The sequence below is a fragment of the Lactuca virosa genome, chromosome 3 (assembly GCF_052849685.1).
Source record: "Lactuca virosa cultivar CGN04683 chromosome 3, Lactuca_virosa_CGN04683_v6, whole genome shotgun sequence".
NCBI classification, from domain to species: domain Eukaryota; kingdom Viridiplantae; phylum Streptophyta; class Magnoliopsida; order Asterales; family Asteraceae; genus Lactuca; species Lactuca virosa.
In genome coordinates, this window is record NC_136428.1 from 130,570,929 (window position 1) to 130,595,252 (window position 24,324).

General features: G+C 36.0%; 1 protein-coding gene across 1 annotated transcript; it reads right to left on the bottom strand.

Moving 5' to 3' along the window:
• Positions 1 to 1,744: 1,744 nt before the first annotated feature.
• On the bottom strand, positions 1,745 to 6,294 carry LOC145166558 (O-fucosyltransferase 39-like). The gene is made up of 10 exons (XM_079085566.1): positions 5,981 to 6,294; positions 4,954 to 5,016; positions 4,774 to 4,855; positions 4,609 to 4,679; positions 4,429 to 4,517; positions 4,127 to 4,330; positions 3,751 to 4,027; positions 2,567 to 2,794; positions 2,296 to 2,493; positions 1,745 to 2,211 (listed from the first exon to the last, which is right to left on the bottom strand). The coding sequence occupies exons 1-10, from the start codon at positions 6,089 to 6,091 to the stop codon at positions 1,993 to 1,995; spliced, it is 1,542 nt and encodes a 513-aa protein (XP_078941692.1). The 5' UTR covers positions 6,092 to 6,294; the 3' UTR covers positions 1,745 to 1,992.
• Between the last annotated feature and the right edge of the window lie 18,030 nt (positions 6,295 to 24,324).

A 24,324-nucleotide genomic window follows, 5' to 3' on the forward strand; every position in this document is an offset into this window, starting at 1 on the left:
AAAATCTCAGGAACAAGATGGAAAGGAATCACAATTCTCATTTCCAAATCGATTTCTCCTTGAAAACAATGAAACTCTCTACTTAATTCCCCTCTTAAAATCGTGCTGATGAATGGAAAAACACAACCAGGACTTATGTCTTTTAAAGTTTCCTCACTTGTAAAATTCCCTCAAACTTTCATTCTTTTTGCAAATATATTAGTTGAGAATGTGTTAACAAATCTACTTTTCAACCCGCCAACATATTTAAATTATTATATATTTAATTTTATATTTATTTAGTACTTTAATTATAATTTTATATTATTCTTTATGTTTTAAATAAAATACAATCGTAATTCTCTCTAACCTTGATATCGACAACACAACACTACACTATTCTCTCTCTCTTATAGATTACAACTTGTCTTCTAACTCTCTCCTACTCTACAATATAAGTATAATATTATATATTAGAGTGTTCATTCTTTTTTATTAAAGTTGTTTTAGTTGATTAAATCTTTTTTCAATCTATTTACATTTTTTAGTTTTAAATTGGTTAACTTGAGTTCAACCAATTTATTTAATAGATTAGGTTGTTAAATAAATAAACATATCAACCTGATGACAACTCATTTATTTAATAGGTTGAGTTTGGTTGAAATATCAACTCATTTAAATAATCAAGTTGGGTTGGGTTGGGATCTTCAATCCATTTAATAAATTGGTTGAACCAAAATCGAACTCAAATCGACTCATCGTCAACTCTATTTGACCCAATCTAAATTATTTATTCAATTAAGATCATACAAGATTCAAAGAAGATTATGTCAAAGCCACATACCTTATCTTGAAATGTAGGGATGAGCAAAAGGACCGAACCGGCTGGAACCGGACCCGACCCGGGAATCGGCTTCGGCCAAAATCAAGAACCGAACCGGCCCGGCGGTTCTACCGGTTCCGGTTCTACCGATTCCCGGTTCCTACCGGTTCTTGTCGTATCTTCAAATGTTGGAACCGGTTCTCGAAAAATAGCATCATACGGTTCCGGTTTTTGCCGGTTCTACCGGTTCCGGTTATATCGGTTCCGGTTTCTACCGGTTCCCGGTTCCAAAAATCCATAAAAATAACGTCCGGGTCCCAGCCCGACCGGTTCCATCGGGTTCCGGTTCCGGTTCCCCCGGTCCATATGCTCATCCCTATTGAAATGTCAACAATCCAAACTTCAGTTTTTAAGACTTCACTCCCATCTTTTCAAATAATGATTTAAACTCTATTATAATTATTTAATCAGAATTAAGGATAAATTTACCACCAGAAGCCAGGTGGTACACTTCGATATTGCAATTTTGTATCACGTGCTTTAATCTCATATGATTCTTTCTTTCTTTCAAGAAGAAAAACTAATTTTGTTTAGCCGAATTTTATCTTTTATATTTTTTTTTGAAACATATCTTGTTCTTAAGAACCAACTTGCCACATATTAATAACATGAAATATGATATTCATTTTACCGTATTAAAGGAAGTTGGAAGGCTTGTTGCAAAGCTAATCAAGACCACAACAATATGTAAACCACACATCAAATCAATGGGTGTTTGGGATTTAACTTATTTGAAGCTTCCCAAAAAAGGTACATCAATAAAGTTCTAGAGAAATTCATTATTGAAGATGCAAATGCAAGAAACACACCTTTAGGAAGTCATTTAAGACTCTCAAAGAAGAAATTCATAAAGATAGAAGAAGACAATACATAAAAATAACATGAGCAAAAAATTTCATTGTAGTATACAACTAAATATTATACATACATAGCATGAGCATAAGAACTCAATCGTTTAAATTACAGTATAACCTTACGTATCAGATCCCCAGTAACACATACAACACTAAACCCTATCAACATACAACACTCACGTGGGAAGAATACAGTATAACACCAAACCTCTCAAGTAACAACACGCCTTATTTCAAGTAATCACAACCCATAAAACAATATGTGCGACAACAAAACTACACACCCAATTGTTGACACACACAATCAGGAACAGGGTACGTGTATATTGATTGTTTTGGTTTTCGTTCCTTAATTTCTCCTGACCTATTTCTTTGCCCTTCCACCACCGCTTCTTGAAAATCCACCCAACTCATGCTCTTGTTCATGAAAATCTGACCCAATAACACCATGTTTGGCCTTATCGTCTTCAAGTTTAGGTATGTTCTATGTCCCACCTATCATATTAAGTCATCTCCCCATTAAGTCAAAAAGAAACGACTTAATTATTAGTTATTAGTTATTAGTTATTAGTTATTTACCATTGCATTGTGCATGTTTCCAGGGGAAGCAGAAATGAAGATATCACTACGCATGCTAACATAGTAATCAACAGCAGCTGACAAAGAAGCTTTCCCTTTTATTTGAGCCCGCTCTGCTGACGAGGCGAGGCTCTTTTTGTCTTCCATGTATGGGAAGAGTTGGCGTAAGGCCGAGATCCTAGCTTCTCCACCGTACACCTGTACGTACACAAGTCAAATGTCTAAAATACCCTTTACCAATATACATCCAAAATGAAGTATATATCCCGACCTTATGTGAAGCAAGATACAAACGGGTGTTATTGTCAAAACCCAAAGCTGCAAGTAATAATCCGATTTCTTCGGGTGTCAATGGGCACCTTCCTTGGTTTCTTAACTCTTCATCTGTGAAACGTGAGTTCATCACTCTTCCTTGCCAAATGGTTTGGCGATATTTAGCCAAAGCCAACTTTTCGGCTTTTCCTCCACCAAAATCACATGCCGAATGAGCAGCCATATCCTAAAAATAGATAATTATGTTAGCATTACGAGAGTTGTGATATGACTTAATCTGGTAAGCTATATATGTGTGTCTGTTTTTTTTACTTAATGCAGAAAGAACGAGTTAATAAAGAAAGTTGTATCCTACCTACCCTCATTGTACTTTTTCCTTCCATTTTCCAAGATGGTGTCATCATTTTCTCATGTATGTTTTAGGATTAATCTTATAAAAGACCTTATATTTGTGTTTTTTTCCGGATTAAACCTCAACTGTATTTTTTTCATGAAAAAGACCTTGTATTTTTTCATTTTTTCCGATCTGGCCCTTTTAGTCATTTTTCTTTAAAAAAGTTGTAAAACGTGAGGGTTTTTTCAGGAAATACTAAAAAAGTTGAGGATTTATTTGGAAACATTTAGAAGGTTGAGGGTTTTTTTCGGAAAAAAAAAAGACAAAGTTGAGGGGTTTTTGTGGAAAAAATGAAAAAATACAAGGTCTTTTTCATGAAAAAAAAAATAAAGATGCGGTTTAATCCGGAAAAAAACACAAAATATAAGGTCTTTTTTGAGATTAACCCCATCTTTTAAACATAATTTATCTTGAAGGGGGTGTTTCTTTTTACTTAATGGGTTTGGTGGGTTAAGCACTTAATCTACACAGTTATACATGGTTGTTTCATTGACTTAACCTAGACAGAATGACTTAATGGGTTAATCCAAAAAAACCTAGCTTAATGTATTAACACACTAATCATTTACCTATTTTCCCTTATTTTTTTTCCCCTCCAAACCCCTTTCACGTTAAAATTCACGAATATTGTTTAAAATTAATGATTATTGTGACAAACTTTTGTTGGAAACTTGGAATGTAATTGTAAAATGGTCATTTAGTCTCGTTCAGACTTCAGAAGGTCTGGAAAAGAAACAGACTTTATGCATACAACACTTTATCCAGACAGACTGACAAACTGACAGTACCTTGTCAAAGCGAAGGTGTAGGGAGACAAACTTGCCGGCTCCATGGCCACTTTTGGTATCAACAACTTGTCGAATGTATTTGGTCCCGGAGACCGCATCGATACTTTCAACAATCGGGTACCGCAAACGACTCACAAGTGCCTCACCAAGACTTCTAACATGAGGAACAAAAACTAATGCTTCAAAGTTCACTTTGCAACGTAACCTTTGGATTTCATTTGGCATGTTGTCAAAAGCTAATCGATGTGAAAATGGTGAAATTGCCGCTATCCCATAACTAAAAAAAAACGCCATTAGAGTATAAGCATGTGATTAGTAAATCTTTTATTCTAAGGAATATAACTAGATTAAAAAAAAAGTAAAAAAGAATACCAACCTTTCTAAAACGGGATAGACGTTTTCGAGATACCAATTTAGTGAAGCATGAAGAGGTGCGTTTTTAACTCGGGTAGATCGAATGGCGGAAGCGTAATATTCTCTTGTGCTCCATGCATATTCATCGGGCAACTCTCTAATTATCGATATATCGTCTTTTAATATATTGACAAAATGATCGACATCGAAAATATCCTCAAAAGTGCTGCGAATTTAAACACATGTGTAAAAAGATATTAGATTAAATAATTTAAATGTTGAAATTGAAATGATTTGTGGATAGATTATGGTGTAAAAAAAGACCTTGTGTCTTGCCAAACGGGATTCACTTCAAGATACGGTATCACGAGTGTTGCATTGAGGATTTTTGCAATGGCAACCGCGTCACATATCTAATAAAAATATGCGTTGTGATTTTCATATGAATAAATGAAAATATGATACGTTTATGAACATTTTAGTTTGAAAATGTACAAAACATACCCCCATTCTTTGTTGGTTCAATCCTCCATCAAGGAACACTTGGATGAATCCGGAAGACTCCGGCATTGATGCTTTAGTTTATAAATCAACCAATTAGAAAATTTAAACATATGAACACAAATATTAACTTTATTTAGATTGTGTCAAAATTCAAAAATTGCTTACAAGAAGTGACTGTGGATTCAACAAACGGTTTCCACCCTTGGTTGGACAATGGTGCCCAAAGATCAGATAATTGTTCATCCGACTAAACAAGAAAGCACAGAAATTGAATAATTAATCTAAATAAACAAATAAAATAAAATAAAATGACAAGATGAAAATTATCACTCGAATCAAACTCACAACTTGGTGTTGTAAGGCACTCTTAAATAAACGTGAATGTCGAAGCTTTGGGCCATTTAATTCCTGCAAAAAACACATTCAGACTATGAGACGCTTAATAATACTTTCAAGTTTAAACCCCTGAAAACATGAAGAAATTACCATATTATGCCATGAAATACCCTTACTAATTTACAAAGAGACAAATACAGATTCAAAACGAGTAGGGCTAAATGTAAGAACTAGCTACGTACTTCAATTCATTTGTATATTATAACAAAAAATATTGACGATTGCAAAGTTTTGTATTGATATGATCGAATTTGGGAAGTGATTTTCTTAGTCGACAATTACGATTGATCATATCTTCTTGGATTTGGCAACATGACTTAAATAGGCGAAAAAATCCAAACACGTACTTTCCATTTCCTCTTCTACAGATCTTAAAACATGATGCGAAAAACACCATCAATGAGTATAGAATCAGTTAACGATGACAGAAGCAAATTTCGTCTTGAAAATTATTAAAAATTGAGACTTTTTGCAACACGGTTGTGCCCTAACTGTGTCTGAGCTGGAAATCGGCTTCCAGGTATTCAATTTTTGTAGTTAATTGGAGTGTTCAACAATTTTCGCGGGTTTCCAGAAAAAATGGAACTTTTAAGGTCCCATGTGAATATATGATTTAGGCTACATACATTATTCCTTTGATTATGGATCAAGTGAATTTGGATGATGAAATTATGTTGTTTATGGAAAATGAATAACACCCAGAAATCATGAAAGATGCATCGACACTCAATCTATGCAATTTATAAACCTAAACAAGTTAAACGTTGCAAATGGCAAATACGCAAGCAAATTGGATGATTAAAAAAATGCCCAGAAAGAATGAAAGCCTGTAAAAGGGGATTAAAGAATTCAAGTTTCATAAAATTATCAAAAAAAAAATCCCAGCTTCCTACAAACACATAGGCACATTAACATCTTAAATCTAAATTGGGTTTTGATTAAATTGCGAGAGAAAAAAGAAAATAAAGAAACTCACCGACAGAATTGGGGAAGAAGAGCCATGCCCCAACGGAGCAAAAACAGACAAAATGATGAACAATAGAGCAGAAAATGACACACCGCCGTGATGGTGGCGGTGGAGGTTCATATTTGTCGGCGGTGGCGGTGGCGGTGGCGGTGGCGTTGGCGTTGGCGAAGTGGTGGTGTGAATGAAAATGGGAAAGAGAAGAGCAAAACCCTTTAGTTTAGGGTGAAGAGAGTGGCAGAGAGGTCAATGAGCAAGAGTAAAAGCATCTAATCTCACATGGGGTCTTCTTTCGTTATCGTACATTCGGAAACAATATAATATTCGGTGACAATAAGTGCTATCGTATATAATAAGGTTCAATAGAACAGCTGCTAACATTCAATTAATTAGCATGAGAGATGAGGTGTGACTGTGTGTCGCTTTATCGGAAGATGTCGATGCATTGAAGGCGGATAAAGTCACCGTTTAGTAAAACTTACGTGTCATGAAAAACAATAGAAAAATACCGTGTTTTATTATATGAGCTTTCCTTTTTTGTCTTTAATAAAAATAATGAATTTTCAATAATTTAGTATCCATAAACAATATATATATATATATATTTAGATGTCTATTTTTAAGTAAAGTTATAATGATTATCCATGTGATTTATAAAAGTACATGATTTTTGTCTGTAACTTTTTTCTTTACAATTGAGCACTTAAAAGATGATATTTGTTTATGATTTTGGTTTTGGTCCGGCTTTCTTAGGTTATGGACTCTGGTTTTTACGCTTAAACCATGATGCCCAATACACCGTTTTAGGTAGAGCTGGCAATGGGTCGATTTGGGTTGGGTTTGGATTCAACCCATTTAATAATTGGGTTGAAATTTTCATCCCAATTCAACCTGTTTATTTAAATAGGTTGATATTTTCAACCCAACTCAACCTTTTAGATAAATGAGTTGTCATCATGTTGATCTTTTTATGTAGCTCCCTACCCCGCCTATTAAATAAATGAGTTAAATTTAGATTAACTCATTTAAAATCAAATAAATTAATTAATTAACTAAATAGTATACCACTTAATTTAGTTTCATACATTAATAAAACTTCATAAGTATGCCAAAAGCGCAATCTCAATTTATAAATACAAATAAATTGTTCAAATAACATTAAAAATGTTTAATTTCAAAATGAATTTGGAGAGTGACTAATATTTTATCGATATTAAAAAATGATGGAAGTTAGAATTGAATTTTTATAAAACATAAATAATAATGCAACATTATAATTTATAAATTAATACTTTGATTAATACATGATAATATTCAAATAATTATTAAATTAAATATATATTAAAGTTATTTGGGTTGGCGGGTTGAAAATGGGTTAATAATTTTTACCCAACCCAACCTATTTAATTAAATGGATTAGATGGGTTGACCCATTTAACTTAAATGGGTTGAAAATTTCAACCCAACCCGCTAATTTTGGGTTGGATTCGGATTGGGTTGGCGGATTGGGTCGATTTTTGGCAGCTCTAGTCCTAGGAACATGATGCCTATATGGAGTGGTGGCTGATGGCAACCACACCGTTTTTATCTTTTTTTTCTTAAGCACTTAAAATATGAGAATTGTTATGATTTTGGTTTTTGGTCTAGCTTTCTTAGGCCATGCAGTACATTCTTCACGATTAAAACGTGATGTCAATATGGACCAACTATCAAGAAGTGCACACCGCCCTACAAAGCATGATGCCTATATGAAGTGGTAACCGGTGGCAACCATGTTTTTTTTCTCCCTTTATTCTTTTCAAATGCCTTCTTCCTTCTTTCTTCATTTTCTCTTTTCTCTTCTTTCTTTTTATCTCTTCCGGTAATGACCACACCATCAAGGTTGTGGTGCGAGATGGTAAGAATTAAGATGATGTTGAGGTGATGGAGGGTTGGTATGATGACCACACCCACCGACCTTATCAGTTGCATATTTTTATTAATATTTGTTATTAAACTTAGTTATAGAAAAATAAAATAGACATAGGGCTCACACCTCACCCCCACCATTCCCTTCCATGTTTTCCTAGTCATCACACCTCAGCGTTCACCATTATCATTGTGATGAAGTTGGAGTTGCATTGGGAACAACAATATATGTTGGTTTCATTTATTTGAATCATGACTTTGGGAAGTTACACTCGTAACTTCTTCTTCCTTCCTCGTTTTATGAAAACAAATTGATCGGTTGTTCTTTAACATATGCATTCCTATCTTCACATTTTTTATTTCGTGTTGGAATTCTCAATGTTCTGTTAGAATTTAAGCTTTTCGCCTCATTCTTCAAATCCATAACTTTCTTAACTTTAAGACACGGTTCTGATTATGTACGGATTCCTTTGTTTTGAGATTAAATATTTGAGGTTGCATATTTTGTGGATTTATTTACTATTTTTCTTCTACTATAATGGATGAGAAGTACAAACATTAGATAAAATAAAAAGGAGAACCAGAGACATGTCGTAAGTACAACTGATCCTTGGAAATGCTTGGAAATGCTCATACTTCTTGTTAATGAACTATTTTCTAAATAGACTTTTTGATTCACTTTATAATATGTATTATTGTAACGTCCCAAAAATTACAAAGAGATCTTCGAGTCATAAAATAGATTAACCAATTAAAACCCTTGTTTCAAAAATCACTGAGTGACATTTATTTGATTAAAACCATACATTATCATAGTTAAATTAAAAATCGCAAAAATGAATAACTTTGATGCATGTGTATAGTCTCGCCGAGCTCTTCCCACAAACAACCTGCAAAAGATTTAATCTACAACTGTATGCAAAAGATTTAATCTACAGCTGTAAGCATAAAGCTTAGTGGGTTCCCCAATATACCACATATTCCATCATATATACAATGCATCCATACAAAGTGTTCGGCTCTAGCGCTGACCTGCCAAATCTCCAATCAACATATACATACGTAGCAATCATATATGAAATAACGAGTCTGATCCAACCCCGGGTGAATGTTATAGGCCAAATCATAGTCTCACAGTCACATATTGCCATTGGTCAAATCATGGTCTTTCATTGCAATGTCGAGGGCCAAATATCGGTCTTATATACAACTGTCGGGGGCCATATCTTGGTCTTCCATACAATTGTCACGGTCCAGATCTTGGTCTTTCATATAATTACCAAGGGTCAGATCCTGTTCTTTCATACAATTTAGATCCTGGTCTTTCATACATTTTCTAAGGGTCATATCCTAGTCTTTCATACAATTCATAAATTCATATGTAGTCAGGGATCAGATAGACAGTCGAACAAATGGTCCACCCGAGAGCAAACAATCAGACAAGAACATCATAATACGACATTAGACCAAGAGTTCTCAGGCTATCCAACTTAAACTACATACAACCAATGTTATCGTCATCACATAAGCATGTAACATAACACATAAAATATACTAGCATATTATGTACCCTTAAGAATTAGCCTTCCCTGGTTATCCTGCCACTAACCACTTTTGAATCAAGGTCTTCGTTGGTCAAACATATATAATCCTGATAACTGGGTTTCCCTAGTTACCCTAACCAAACTTAACTCCTAATAGTATCATATAGTCAACAGGCAAGACCTTGGTCTAACATACGCTGAAACTAAGTGCCCTACATTGCACATACATAACAAAGAATTATCTTAGTCAACTAGCATACATGTACTCTAACAATACCATTATCCTACCATGTAAAGGATATATAATGGGATACATGGTATAGTGAGAAACTCACATAAACTAAAGAACTGGAAAAGCACAACAACACTCTCACCCTTTGTACTGGTCAATCTTGCGAACCGGCTAACACCAAAAGAGATAAATCCTCAATCAACAAACCAAATCCTCCAGGTTTGACCCCAAGTTAAACTGGTCAAAAGTTAATGATTCAATGGTCAATAAAAGTCAACAACCACCACATAAAAGTCAACAGCCACCACGAAGTGTAGACCTCTTAGCCACGTCGTGGGCATGTCGAGACAAAATAGATGACATTCAAGACTTCGGCACGTCGTGGACTGTCACATCCCCATTTTACGGCCAAAAAAGACCGATTTCGTTTATGCTTTTTAATAAAAAAAAGAGTAGCTTTTTAAAGAAAAGTGTTGCGGAATTTGTTCCCAAAACAAAATATGATAAAAGTTTATCAAAACATTTCTTAAAGAAATGTATTTTCATTACATTACAAAACTCGGAATGTCAACATCGATACAGATCATAAGCATAAACCAAAAATATCATAGGCCACAAAACCAAATTGGCCTCAACATTCTATTTATTTTCTACTGACCCAAAATCCATAATCTCTCGTCAGATCATCCAACTGTGCTTTTTACATTACCTGTAATACAAGAAACTGAGTGGGTCAGGCTGGGGAGCCTGGTGAGCATATAGGGTTTTCAACCCACAATAAATAAGTTTATTATTTTCAACAATCATTAAACCCATTACTCGTTCCCGTTATCCTCACCTTACGTCCCTAAAGCATCTATCATAAGGGACCTATCCTAAGGAATTTCATCGGGATGGACACTACTGCTAAGGGGATTCCTCAGCCATAAGTGTTCGTAAGGCAACCATGGGGGGATGGAGTACACCAGTGAATACATCGTTCACAAACACCTACAGGTTGCGAGCCTGCTAGTGTTCCACTGGACTTCCTAGAAAAGTATGTGGTCGTCATCCATACTCCGCTAGATGACTGGATCAACGTCAACATCGAGGCCTCTCATCATTTTATTTCATCACACACCAACTATTTTATCTACCCATGTTTTTCCCAACATATTTGTAGATATAAAATGCATATACAGTTCAGATCTGGAAAAACAAAGTTTAAATCTTTCATAAAGCATAGATCTCAAAGTATAAAACATATATATACAGTTTTGATCTGAAAAGTTTAGATCTGAAGTGAGAAAGTCTAGATATGAAGGAAAAGGGTTCAGATCTGAAAGAGAAGTTTAGATCTGAAAGAAAAAGTTTAGATCTGAAGGAAAAAGTTCAGATCTGAAAAGGAAGAGGTTCAGATCTCTCATCCAGCATAGATCTCAAGTAAACAAATAATATATATACACATAGCACGTAATTTATATAAAATACTTCATATCTACGTGTAATAAGAAAGTGACTATACACTCACCTGATAAGGAGTGATTCGGACAGCACTTCGCTTCTTAAAATAATCTTCTTTGACGAAACCGGGAGGTTTGCTTGAAAACCGGGCTCTGCACGGGCAGAGTTTCAAACCGAAAAACTCTTTTTCTCGGAGCCTTCGGGCGCTCCGGGGCTTTGTTCTAATGCTAGGTAGGTTTCCTAGGCTTCGGGGGTGTTTTGGAAGGCTAGAGAGAGAGAGAGTAGAGAGAGAAAGATAGTTGGAGAATGGCAAAGAAAACGAGTTGCCCTCGCAGCCCTTATATAGGCGCGAGGCCTCGTAGTACGCTGCACGTACCCTCGGTGGTACGCTGCACGTAAGGGCACGCGTCGGTCTTCTGCTGGGGCTACGTGGACCTCTTCGGAACCGCAGAAAAAGTCAAAACGCGGGTCGTACAAGATTCAGTACGCGGGGCGTACTCCGGAACGCTGGGCGTACCCCTCGCACCCACGCGTAGGCGGGACCGTACTCTACAACTTCCATTTAGACTCGGTCGGCTAATTTTGAATCTATTTTTAAAGTTATATTTTTAACAGGTCGGGACAGGAAAGTCCGTTAAAAATTCATAACGTCTTCATCCGACGTCCGTTTTCGTCTATCTTTTTACCGTTGAGCTACTATTAACGAGACCTTCGATTCTTGTTTAGGTTGTGTCGGCTAGAAATCGTTCGATCTGTTATTCAAACTTCGGGGTGCATATTGCTAAGCCGAAACTTAGAAAAATCATAACTTCGTCATACGAAGTCAGATTTGGGCGTTCTTTTTATGCACGCTCTCGGTTTAATGAACACTACGACTTTCGTTTAGATCGCTAAGGCTAAAGAGTTCTCTATCGTAAATTCACTATTTACGTCACCCAGTGTCGTGCCGGTTCTGTCGCGGAACTTCGACAGACCATAACTTCTTCGTTATAACTCAGATTTCGGCGTTCTTTATATCTCCGGAATCCTTGTCACGACCACTACAACTTTCTTTATCGATATTGGGCTTATCTAACATTTTATTTTTTATGCTTATTTTTATCATTTATTTATTATATTATTATAAACAAGTAATAAGCACACAAAAGCATATAATTCACATAATATTCAAGTAATTCATCTTTATTACTTTAAAACGAGTTACAATGGTTGACCTAGACTATTACATCATCATTAATGCTTAGCCCAGAAACACGGGCATTACATGGACCCTCCTTTGCCACATCGTGGGAACGCCAAGACAACTCAAATACGAATAAGCATTTCACTACATCGTGGCCCCTCCTTAGTCACGTCGTAGTTGCTACCAAAACTTTCCTTTCTTCATTAAGAGCTTACTTCTTACAGATCTAAGGCCAAAAATCTAGATCTAGTCCTCAAAGACTTAATGGATAAAGTTTCCAACTTTATCCATTAGGACCTTACTACAAGACAAAATCTTAAACTATAAGTCCATAAAGTCCTTAATATGACCTTAACTTGTGCATGGAGAAAAGGGAACCAAGACTTAACACTTTTTCCATCACATAGGGCCAGAAAATGGTCACCAAACAAGCCTAAGGTTCTGGAGTTGTCCAAAACTCCAAGATCACTTCTTCAAGGGACTTCATGGCATGAAAGAAAAGAAGTGGATGATAAAGTTGGAAGCTTTATACCTTCCTAAGCTCCACAAGATGCAGGAGATGCAAGATCTGAAGTAGATACACTCTTCTAACTAGCGAGCATGCCTTCTTTTCTTTCCAAAGTGTAAACCAAGTCTTCAAACCTCAATAACACCAAGAATACAACAAGAATCATTAGGGGGCTAGGGTTTCGTTTAGGAAGGTTTGAGACTGATAGGATGCCCTAATCTTGAAGTTAGAGGCTTTAAATACGGAAGAAACCCTGAAAGATCATGAGCTTTAGAGGTGAGCAAAAATTGAACCGCAAACCGAAAAAACACATAAACCGAAACCAAAAAAGCGAAACCGAAATAAAAACCAACGGTGCGGTATTTCGTTTTGCAAAAACCGAAAATGTTCGGTGCGGTGCGGTTTCTAGTCTTGCAAAAACCGCAAAAAACTGAACCGCACCGCGCGCGCGCGCACACACACACACACACACACACACACACACACATATATATATATATATATATATATATATATATATATATATATATTAAGTGTTGATATGTGTAATACTGAAGAACCCGTGACATTAAATTTCTATAAATATAAATATCTATCTTATCAGATGATGATTGTATATTATTAAGCATACATTCGGTGATATTTACAAGAACAAATAATGGTTATGACATTTTTTAACATTTAAATATGAAGAGTACTAGTGATGATAGTATCATTTTTATGAATACATTAATTGATATTATCGTATGTATTTGTGAAACAAATATTATATTCAATTCATATTACATTCAAACATTCATGTTGGATGAGTGGTTATGTCATTTGATTTCAAACCAAGAGGTGGTGGTATCAGTTCATCTCCAAGATATCATTTAAGCTTTATATTTTGTCAGTCTTATAAGAGCATCCTACATCGTCTTTGAGATAAAACATTCACCACTCTCACCTTTTATATAAGCAAGTTAAGTCTATGACTTTTAACCACATTTTTGAGGAGTCTCACATTGTTGGGGATGAAAAATCTTGAGCTCCTCATCTCTATATAAAGTTTCTCAAGAAATGATTAGTACTCCTCATCCGAGTCAAAGTAACTTGTTGAGTTACCTGAGTTTTAGTAAAAAGACAAAACGAAAACAAAAAAAAACCGATAAAAACCGCAAAAAAAAAAAAAAAAAAAAAAACGAACCGCATAAAAACCGAACGGTGCGGTTTCTAAACTTCAAAAAACCAAAGTTGCGGTTTTCGGTTCGATTTTGGCCAAAAACCGCACCGAACCGCACCATGTTCCCCCTTAATGGGTTTGGGCTGCCACAACCACCACGTCATGGCACACTACTTGCCACGTTGTGGTGCTCACTAGAAAAAGTGTGATCATAAAATCCATGTCACATCGTGGGCATCCATGTACCACATCGTGGCAAATGTTTTTCTTCACAAGCCATACATTTGACACCTTTAGGTTACCAACTGATCCATTCTATAAAATGAGTGTTACAATTATGTAACCCTTTATCCAAAATAGTTATGAGTTGTGTGACTCGCTACAGAAAAATAAATACAAAATTGAAGATGTTAGAGAAAAGAAATTTATAGTCGCCTTAGACTATAAAATGAATTATAGTAAGACAAGTTATTATTGTCGAACTTTAAATTGAGGAGGTAGTAATGTAGCTCAAAAGAGTAGATATGCCCTGTAACATTCGTATTTTGAGAAAAAAAATGTCATTCTATAAAATTATTTGTGATGTAAATTTATTTAAAAATAAATAAATATATAAAATAAAAACAACTAAATATATAAAATAATTAATTTAAAAGTTTCAATGTTAAATAATAATAATAATCATAATAGTGAAATTAATAAATTAAATATTAAATAGAGTTAAGTTTAGGATATTATGTTTGATTTAATTAACATGGAATATTAGATGTAATCCTTGTTTAATTCATTTAACCTAGTTGGGGTTGATTTTGTTAATACTAAGGTAGATATTTATACTACAAATGGTTAGTTAGTAGCCGGTACCATTTGATGGTCAAATAGGAAAAGCTAGAACTAAAGGGACTATAAGGGCCAATGAGCAAAGTTTAGAAAATAAAAGCCCCAACAATTTCCCTTTTTATTGGGATGTTTTTTAAGTTTTAGAACATATTTGATGCATTGATGCCTCATTTATGTTAGTTCAAAGTGTTCTTGAAGGATTAAAGTTATCATCATTAAATGGGAGCTTTAGAAGGGATAAGTTATGATGATATTCTACATTTTTAACCTGTCATTTGAATTCTCTCCTAAATCCAACTTTCTAGAAAAAAATTGGGTATTATATTGTGCTTCTATGACTACTTTCATCATCTACTCACTAATCTATCACCAATATTCTTTAGAAGGGATAAGTTATAATGATATTCTTCATTTGTAACCTATCATTTAGGATTCTCTCCTAAATCCAACTTTCTAGGAAAAATTGGTTATTATATTGTGCTTCTATGACTAATTTCATCATATACTCACTAATCTATCACCAATATTCCTTAATGTTGCTTAAAACCCAATTCATAAGTTGTTTTGAAGCTTATAAAATATAAGTTAGTGAATGATTGGTATATTAAGTTTGAGAAGTGAAATCATTAAGTTGTTTAGCTTATAAATATGCTTTGAATGCTCAAATCATGTAGTCGAATTCAAGGTTAGCAACACTTGATTTGATATTTGGTTGATTTCAAGTTTTTTTTTTTTTGAGAAATCACAAGTCTAATTAATGAGATGATTATAGATTTGCATTTGAATAGATATTAAACTTGTTGATATTATTAGTAATTAGAAGTATTAAAAAAATCAAGCCAAATTTTAGATGAGATTGAGATCGTATTTTTTGTAAAGAAAATTTCAACGAGTAATTTTCAACCTATTATAATCATAAATGGGAAATCGGATTCATACGGATATATTTACAAACCTAATGGTTTTTTACTAACCTGGCACCCGACGGGACAACACCGGCCCATTTATGATATTGTTTTATAATCGGGTATGAGACTCAGATCACCAATACACATCCCATTAATATCCTTAACTGGGTCATATAACACCAAATTGTCCAAAGAAAAAGAATGAAGGAAGTAGTCGAAACAAGAAGAATGGTTATCTTAAAGCTAATAATCCAACTTCCAAATGATAGATGTCATGGCCATGGAACTACATAAGTTTTCACACGTATATTTTTAAATTAATAGATATTAAGATAAATTATCGAGTTAAAGACAAGTTGATTTCTAAAGATGAGCATCGACAATTAAAATGAAACATTAAGTTTAATGGGATTAATGCAGAAAAATCATATTATTTTGGAAAATATTTTAATAAAGTCCTAAAAGTTTTTTTTAACAGAAAGTCCCGATTATTTAACATTTTGCCCAAATTAACGAAAAAATCATTTTTATTTATGAATAGCAAATGATATATTATATGATTTTCTCAAAATAATGAGATTTTCTTGTTCAATTTTTTTTTTTAGAATTTTTTTTAAACTTTTTTCAAAAGTTTGAGACTTTTCTATAGATTTTCCTTAAGTTTAATAGATACATGAACTCAATACTTATTTATAGTGGAAAAAGTTATTAGCTTTAGTTTTTCCTTAGCAGTATTATGGGGATGAAATGATACTAAGGTTATGTTTGACGTACTAGCTGAAAAGCTAGCTGTTAAATAAAAAGCTAGCTGATAGCTGAAAAGCTAGCTGATAAAAAATAACATTTAGTAAAACTAGCTGAAATATATAAAATGACATAAAATGACATGTAGGAGTATGTGTTTCTATAATTAATTAAGGGGTGTATTTGGAAAATTTTAAAAAACTACTAAAAAGCTAGTCTAAGGCTGTGTTTGAGGCGCCACAGCTAGCTTATTTTTCGAGCTTTTTTATGTTGTCGTGTTTGGCAAGCCAAAAAGTAGCTTATAAGCTAGCTTTTTGAAAAGCTACTTAGACTAGCTTTTTAGGAGTTTTTTTAAAATTTTCCAAATACACCCCTTAATTAATTATAGAAACACATACTCCTACATGTCTTTTTATGTAATTTTATATATTTCAGCTAGTTTTACCAAACGTTATTTTTTATCAGCTAGCTTTTCAGCTATCAGCTAGCTTTTTATTTAACAGCTAGCTTTTCAACAACTAGCTTTTCAGCTAGTACGCCAAACATAGCCTAAATAGCTTTTCAAAAAGCTAGCTTATAAGCTACTTTTTGGTTTGGCAAACACGACAACATAAAAAAGCTCGAAAAATAAGTTAGTTTATCAGCTAGCTGTGGCGCGCCAAACACGGCCTAAAGAATGGGTGATATATTTTAGGACTATAACTTTTAGGCTTCAAAATGCTTATTCGGAAACCATGATATTTTGGCGTATACCCAAAAGTTCGTTGGAAAAACATATACATCTTTAATTGTCATTTTTGAGATTGTCCCTATTATTTGATTAGATTTGGATCCGATATAATCGTGTAATTATTAATGATTGATTGAAGAGTATATATACAATGAATCATTCTTTTCGAGATAAAATTAAAAATACAATAATATTTTGTCCTTTTTTAAAATGATATCTATATAGTTAATTTATTTTCATTAATGTCTACATAAAAATCAAATAAATAAAGTTACAAGATTTATTATCCATTAATTCTCAGGATCAGGATTGACATCTTCGATTATCTATTTAATTCTCACGATTTTTTTTCAAGTAAACCAGATTTTTTTTTTCTTTCTTCACCCTCCCCCCCCCCCCTCCCCCCCCCCCCCCCCCCCAAAGATCGACCTGTTCACCTGTCTACGACTATTAACAAATAAGATGGTCGGTAATTTAGCTAAAATGTTTATTTATGTACCGCTTAAAACTCCAAATTTCTCAAACCAATGCACGATGATGACAAAAAGAAAAAAAGTTGGTCCATGCTTTTAAGCAAAGTAGTGTTTAATGCTTGGTTAGAACGGGAAGACTTAAAAATTAAACCGAATAGATGACAAAATTAAAAGGTTAAATATCAGATATGGTACGGTTTCCTTTTTGGACATAAGCTTTATACGCGTTAACTTTGTTAGCACATGGAAAATACAATCCACATGCAATACTATGCAAACCACTTGAATGAGACACAAGTCACACAACGTTCCTAAAGAAAGACGGTTGGTTGCCATAAATTGACGCATGTAAAAATAAAATAGCGGACAACTCCTTTTGATTTTGCTGTTTGGTTATCTTTTGTAAAGTTGAAACAAAAATCGGTTTCTGGTTTTTGGTTTGGACGATCCTAGATCAAAGATTAGAATTTGGTTCGAAATTTGGATCGAAATTTTTCCAAACCAAGAAAGTCAACCGAAGAAAGCAACAACCACATCAGGAATAGTAGGAATTATCTCGTTCCCTGGTCAAGGACTTGCTTGGATGTAGGATCTACTCCATGAGGAGGGTATGGATGTAGATGATGTCATCATGACCTCTCTTTTCGTAGCGATCAAGACTCATACTTAAGTGAAATGTTTTAGATAACATAAAGTATATATGATAAGAAGTTTTAACGTCAAAAAAGATATAAAAATCATCTTGAAAATATTTTTTTAAACTTTGTAGCAAAATGGTTTGTGATAGCTTTGTCATATATGGGAGTCATAAATATGTTATGTTATGTTGAAATAGTTTTAAGAATTAATTACATAAAAGACCTTATACATTAGAGGATTTTTAGATTAAGCTTCAACTTTATTTTATTTTTTCTTAAAAAAAGTTTTTATATACTTTTTATTTTTTTCGATTTGACTTTTTATAAAAAATTTCCTACAAGTAATCTTGTCGTTTTGCATAAACTTTTTCCCGAAAAAACACCTCAACTTTTTTTTTCGAATAAACACTAATTTTTTTTTCTTCGAAAAAATCCTTCATATCTAGCAAAGTTTTTTTGGGCCTTTTTTTTGTTTTGGCGCATAATTTCACCGTTGTTAATGTTCTTGTTTTCTTGCGTTCAATTCTTATTAGTACATAACATATCAAAATATATTTATAGTATCAAGGAGAATCGTCAATTATGATCAAGCACATTTCTTTATATTTAGATTACAATCATTTCATGTATAGTCTCTAATTTGTGAGTTGCCTTGTGTACAAATCCCTATTTATGTACATGTGTAATCAGTGAATAGATTATGAATTACAAGCCTCTTTATGGTATCAGAGCTTCACCCACTCTAACGAGTCTCGATCCTCTCTTCTTATCCCTATCGAAACCCTAATTCCAGCTGCTCTCATGGCACCTTCTCAAACCATCATTCAACTCACAGCCACAAGTCACTTTCCAATCAAACTCATAGCTGCAAACTTCCCAATGTGGCACAAGCAAGTTCAATCAGCCCTCATTGGCCTTGCCCTAAACGATTTCATTACTGGCTCTATAGCATAACCATCCAAAACTCTCACCAAAGACACCACCACCACGCCAAACCCTGCATACACACTCTGGTACAGACAATACCAAATCATCTTCAACGCCATACTTGGCAGTTGCTCCGATGCTATTCAACTGATCCTCACCTCAGCCTCTTCTGTAAAGGAAGCTTGGGATCGACTAGGTACAAGTTATGCTAGTCAATCTTGGTCCAGAATCATCTCCCTCAAATCTAAAATTGCAAAGAACCCTAAAGGAAATCACCATATTGTTGATTTTCTTAATGACATGAGGATGATTGCAGATGAACTTACAATTGCACAAAGCCCCATTGATGAGGAGGATCTCATGGTTCATATACTAAGTCAACTTGGAGACGAATATAGACCCATCACTGTTACCCTCAAGATTCGAGAAACATCCATATCTTTCTCTGAACTCTTTGACAAATTAGTTGATTTTGAACGATCTCTTAAGGAAACATATTCAACCCCGCTCATTGCTACTACCAACTACTCTCACAATCAATTAGGGAAAACCAACAACCGAACTTCTTTTGATTCTCAACCTCGGTTACAAAACTCCGAGCGTTTTAACTCTGACAGCCAGTCACACACCAACCGCCCGAACAACAACAATCAGTACCGCAACAACCGCTCTTCCACTTACTGTCACTTCTGTCAGATTCCGGGTCATGAAATTTGTGACTGCAGAAAGCTTGTTCGTTTTCTTAAAGATCATAACATCATCGGAACTCATCACTCTCAAAATCCTGTTGCTAATGCTACCTCATCCATCTCTAATTCAACCTCTGTGAACACTTCATGGCTGTTTGATATTGGTGCTTCACACCATCTCACTTCTGATCAAACCTCTCTTCATCATGTCTCTGAGTATGGCGGACCAGACGAAATTCTACTTGGAGATGGTACATCTCTGTCTATTTCCCATACCAGTCACACAAACATTAACACCTCCACCCGTTCTTTAAACTTGTCTGATGTTCTGTGTGTTCCTAATCTACGTCAAAAACTCATTTTTGTTGCTAAACTTTGTCGTATGAATCAAGTTTCTGTTGAATTTTTCCCTTTTATTTTGTTGTCAAGGATCTTTGCACGGGGTGCTTCTCATGCAGGGGGAACCAAAATGATGTTTACTATGCTACTCAACTCTCTCCTCCACAAATCTACACCAACATCAAATTGTCATCTCTTGATCTCCACCACGTTTTTGGTCATCTATATACTCGTGTTTTTAAGTCTCTTGTTAAAGACTTAGGTCTGCATATTTCTAGTATGAAATTGCATTGTGCATCATGTTTAGTTAATAAAATCCACAAACTTTTTCTTGGCTCCAACTCCTTTAATGCTACTCACCCTTGCAGCTTATTTACTCAGATGTTTGGGGACCAATTAAAAAATCTTTTGATAATTTTGCCCATTATGTCGTGTTTGTTGATTATTATTCCAAGTATGTTTGTTTTATCCTATTAAACACAAATCAGATGTCTCCAAAATATTCCTACAATTTAAGCTTTTGGTGGAAAAGTTCTTTCAAAAACCCATTATCTCCATGTTTACTGACAATGGTGGTGAATATCAAGCTCGTATTCCTATATTTCAGTCTATGGGCATCTCTCACTATACCACACTCCGCATACCCTTGAAAATAATGGGATTGTTGAACGTCGTCACCGCCACATAGTGGAAACGGGTCTGGCTCTCCTACACTTTGCGGGTCTCCCTCTTTCTTTATGGTCTCATGCATTTCAAACAACGATCCATCTCATAAACCGCCTACCAACCCCTATTTTAAACTCTAAAAGTTCGTTTGATGTTCTATATAGTCACTCTCCCAACTACACCAAACTCAAGCCATTTGGTTGCCTTTTCTATCCATGTCTTCGTCCCTACTCCTCCTTAATGCTTCATCCACCATCCGCCCCGTGCCTTTTCTTGGGTTACTCCACAAACAAGTTTTCATACAAGTGATATCATCTTGGCACCTACCATATTTATCACTCCCGTCATGTTAAGTTTGTCACCAACCAGTTCCCTTACAAAGTTTTTCCCTCTACAAAATCCACTCTTCCAACTACTGACGAGTTCTTCACTCTTCCAACTACTGACGAGTTCTTCACGTAACCCCACCACACACGGTCCACCCCACCACCGCTTCTCTCACTCCCATCGGCCCCTCACCTTCTGAACTAGTCTCCCCCATCATCTCTGCTCCGACCTCTCCTACCATCTCTGAACCGGCCTCCGGCTCTCCTCAATCACCCAATGCACCTCAGTTACCAACTTCCCCCATATCATCACCAAATCAATCCCCCAATCATACCACTCGCCTAAGCAAACCCAACTCTAAATATTTTAATTCATCTTTTATCAACAACACAATTGTTCATCCTATTTGTGCTACCCTTGAACCGACCACTCCTTGTAACGCCCCGTTCTAAGAGTAATTATTTATGGAATTCCCGAGATCAAGAGTAAGGGCGTTTCGGTCTTTTTATGGGCAATGGGTTTTATTCGAGAAGGCTTCGGTTCGGGGTGTGTTGCTAGAAGCGTAGGGCTTCTCGCCACCTTTTCGTGGATATAAAGTTCGTCGGAAACGGACTTAGAATAATGGAGTTATGGCACTTTGAAGATATTGACACTTATGGCACGTAATGGAAAACTTGTCAAAGAAAGGCCATGCATGCTTGGGACACGCGTGGGTACGCCCAGCGTAGGCTGGGTTACGCCCAACGTAATAGAGTAAATGAAACGCGGAGTTCCTCGACGTACGCCCAACGTACTTGATTTACGCCCAGCGTACGTCCAGTGTCCAGAAACCCTAATTTTAGGGCCAGCCACTATATAAGGAACATTATGGTTCCAACCCTAGCCTCCATATTTGCCCTCTTACTCTCAGAAACCCTAAGTAGCAGTTTTCTTCCATGGTTGTGGATATTTGACCTTGGGGAGCTTGGTTTGGCAAAGGAGAGCCTAGGAGAAGAAAGAAGAAGTTGTCAAGGAAGGAGTTGGGTGGCTGGAGCTCGTAGATCTGGGAAGGCATCATCTTCTGGAGCCCTTTTGAGGTATAAAGCTTCTTGCGTGACATCTATTTTGTGTAGATCTATGTATGGTGAAGTTTTGACACCATTCTTGTCCCAAAAACCCACATCTTGATGCATGATGTGTTTTGGTTAAGATGAGTTGTCCTTTCAGACCATTGGAGAGGTCTTGAGTAAGAAAAATGAGGCCCCAATGGCTTTGGTTGTCCCATGTAAGAAGTAGGAAGGTCTTATTGGGTTAAGACCTTGAGTTAAGAGCTTTATGGACGTCCTAAGTAATAAAGTTTGAGACTTTATGAATCCTAGGCATGTTTGGTCGATGGATCTGAAGTTTGGGCTTAAGAGCTTAAGCCATTAAGAACTTATGAGGAATTTTAGTCAGCAATATTACGCCCCGCGTAAATGGATGTACGCCCAGCGTAGTGGGTCAGTGTCCCGTTTCCAGTCCGTGAGCATCGAAGTACACCCAGCGTACCAAGAGGGGTACGCCCAACGTACTCCCTCTGTTGGGTTTTTGACTTTGGGCCTTAAGTGATTGGGCTGTTTATGGGCTGGTGGGGCTTGGGCCATGACTGAACATTATGGATGGAGTAATTTAGACCCAATAATTATTATGGACCTTGGATCTAGGCCCATTTGGTGAGGTGGGCCCAATTTAGTAAATTGGGCCAATATTGGGCTTTGTATGAGGATTTGGTTTTGGGTCTTGGCCCAATAAGAGGATGATGGACTTAATGAGTGTTGTGGGCCCTTGGCCTAGAAAGTCATGATAGTGTATAATGAGATGATTTTTGCATGTGATAGTGGGGATTCCCGGTGAATCAGCAGTCAGAGATTTGCAGGATTTCGGCAGTGGCAAGGTGAGTTTTCCTCACTGTACTCAAGGGTCTAAGGCACCAAGGCCGGCCCTTTGAATTGTTGTTAGAGCTTGTTATATTATGTGATGATATGCTTGCTAGTATTCTGGTGGATAAGATAGTGATATGAGAGTATGCCTTTTGCCTAGTATCCTAGAGAGATGGATAGTTGTATGATGGCTAGTTCTGTTGGATCAGCGCCGTGGTAGTTGGGTAGTGATTATTTATAGACCGGTAGTGGGTCTTGCATTATGTACGCTGGTAGGAGGATACCTGCGGGTTATGTATGTTGAGCAGTGGTAGAGGGTATTCCATCCCGGTAGGATGATAGGGCCCTAGTGTGCTAGTTCTGTAGAGTGTTATGTGGTTGCCTGATATGTGTGCATGTCTGCTAGAGTAGATTGGCATTCCAACCCGATGGTTGTGGGCCAAGAGTATTCCATTCCGGTAGGATGATTGGACTCATACTAGTTTGGCATTCCAACCCGATGGTTGAGGGGCCTGGGGTATTCCATCCCAAGGGATGATTGGACCCATAATTGTAGTAGTAGTTACTGTACGTATAGGAAGTGGGGCATTCCAACCCGATGGTTGTGGGCCAGGAGTATTCCATCCCGGTAGGACGATTGGACTCATAGTATGTTGGCATTCCAACCCGATGGTTGAGGGGCCTGGGGTATTCCATCCTAACGGATGATTGGACCCATAGTAGCTATGGTTGTATGTATAGGTGTTTGGGCATTCCAACCCGATGGTTGTGGGCCGAGAGTATTCCATCCCGATAGGATGATTGGGCTCGCGTTATGTAGGCACTCCAACCCGATGGTTGAGGGCCGGGGGTATTCCAACCGGAAGGTTGAATGGACCCGTAGTATGTTGTTCTTTGTTGTATGTGTATGTTTGTGTGTGTATGGGTACTTTGGGGGAAACTCACTAAGCTTTCGGGCTTACAGTTGTGGTTTATTGTTTCAGGTGCTACAGGAGATCGTGGCAAGGCGAAGGCGTGATCGTACCGCTCCTCATGTTTATGTTTTATGCGTTATGGTTCTGGGGAAATACTCTGATGTTTAAACTGTTTTGAAAACAAGATGTATGAACGTAATGGCTTTTGAATGAAATAAAATGTTTTAAATTGGTTGAAATTTTTGGTCGTTACACTCCTACCCAAGCTTCCAAAGATCATTTA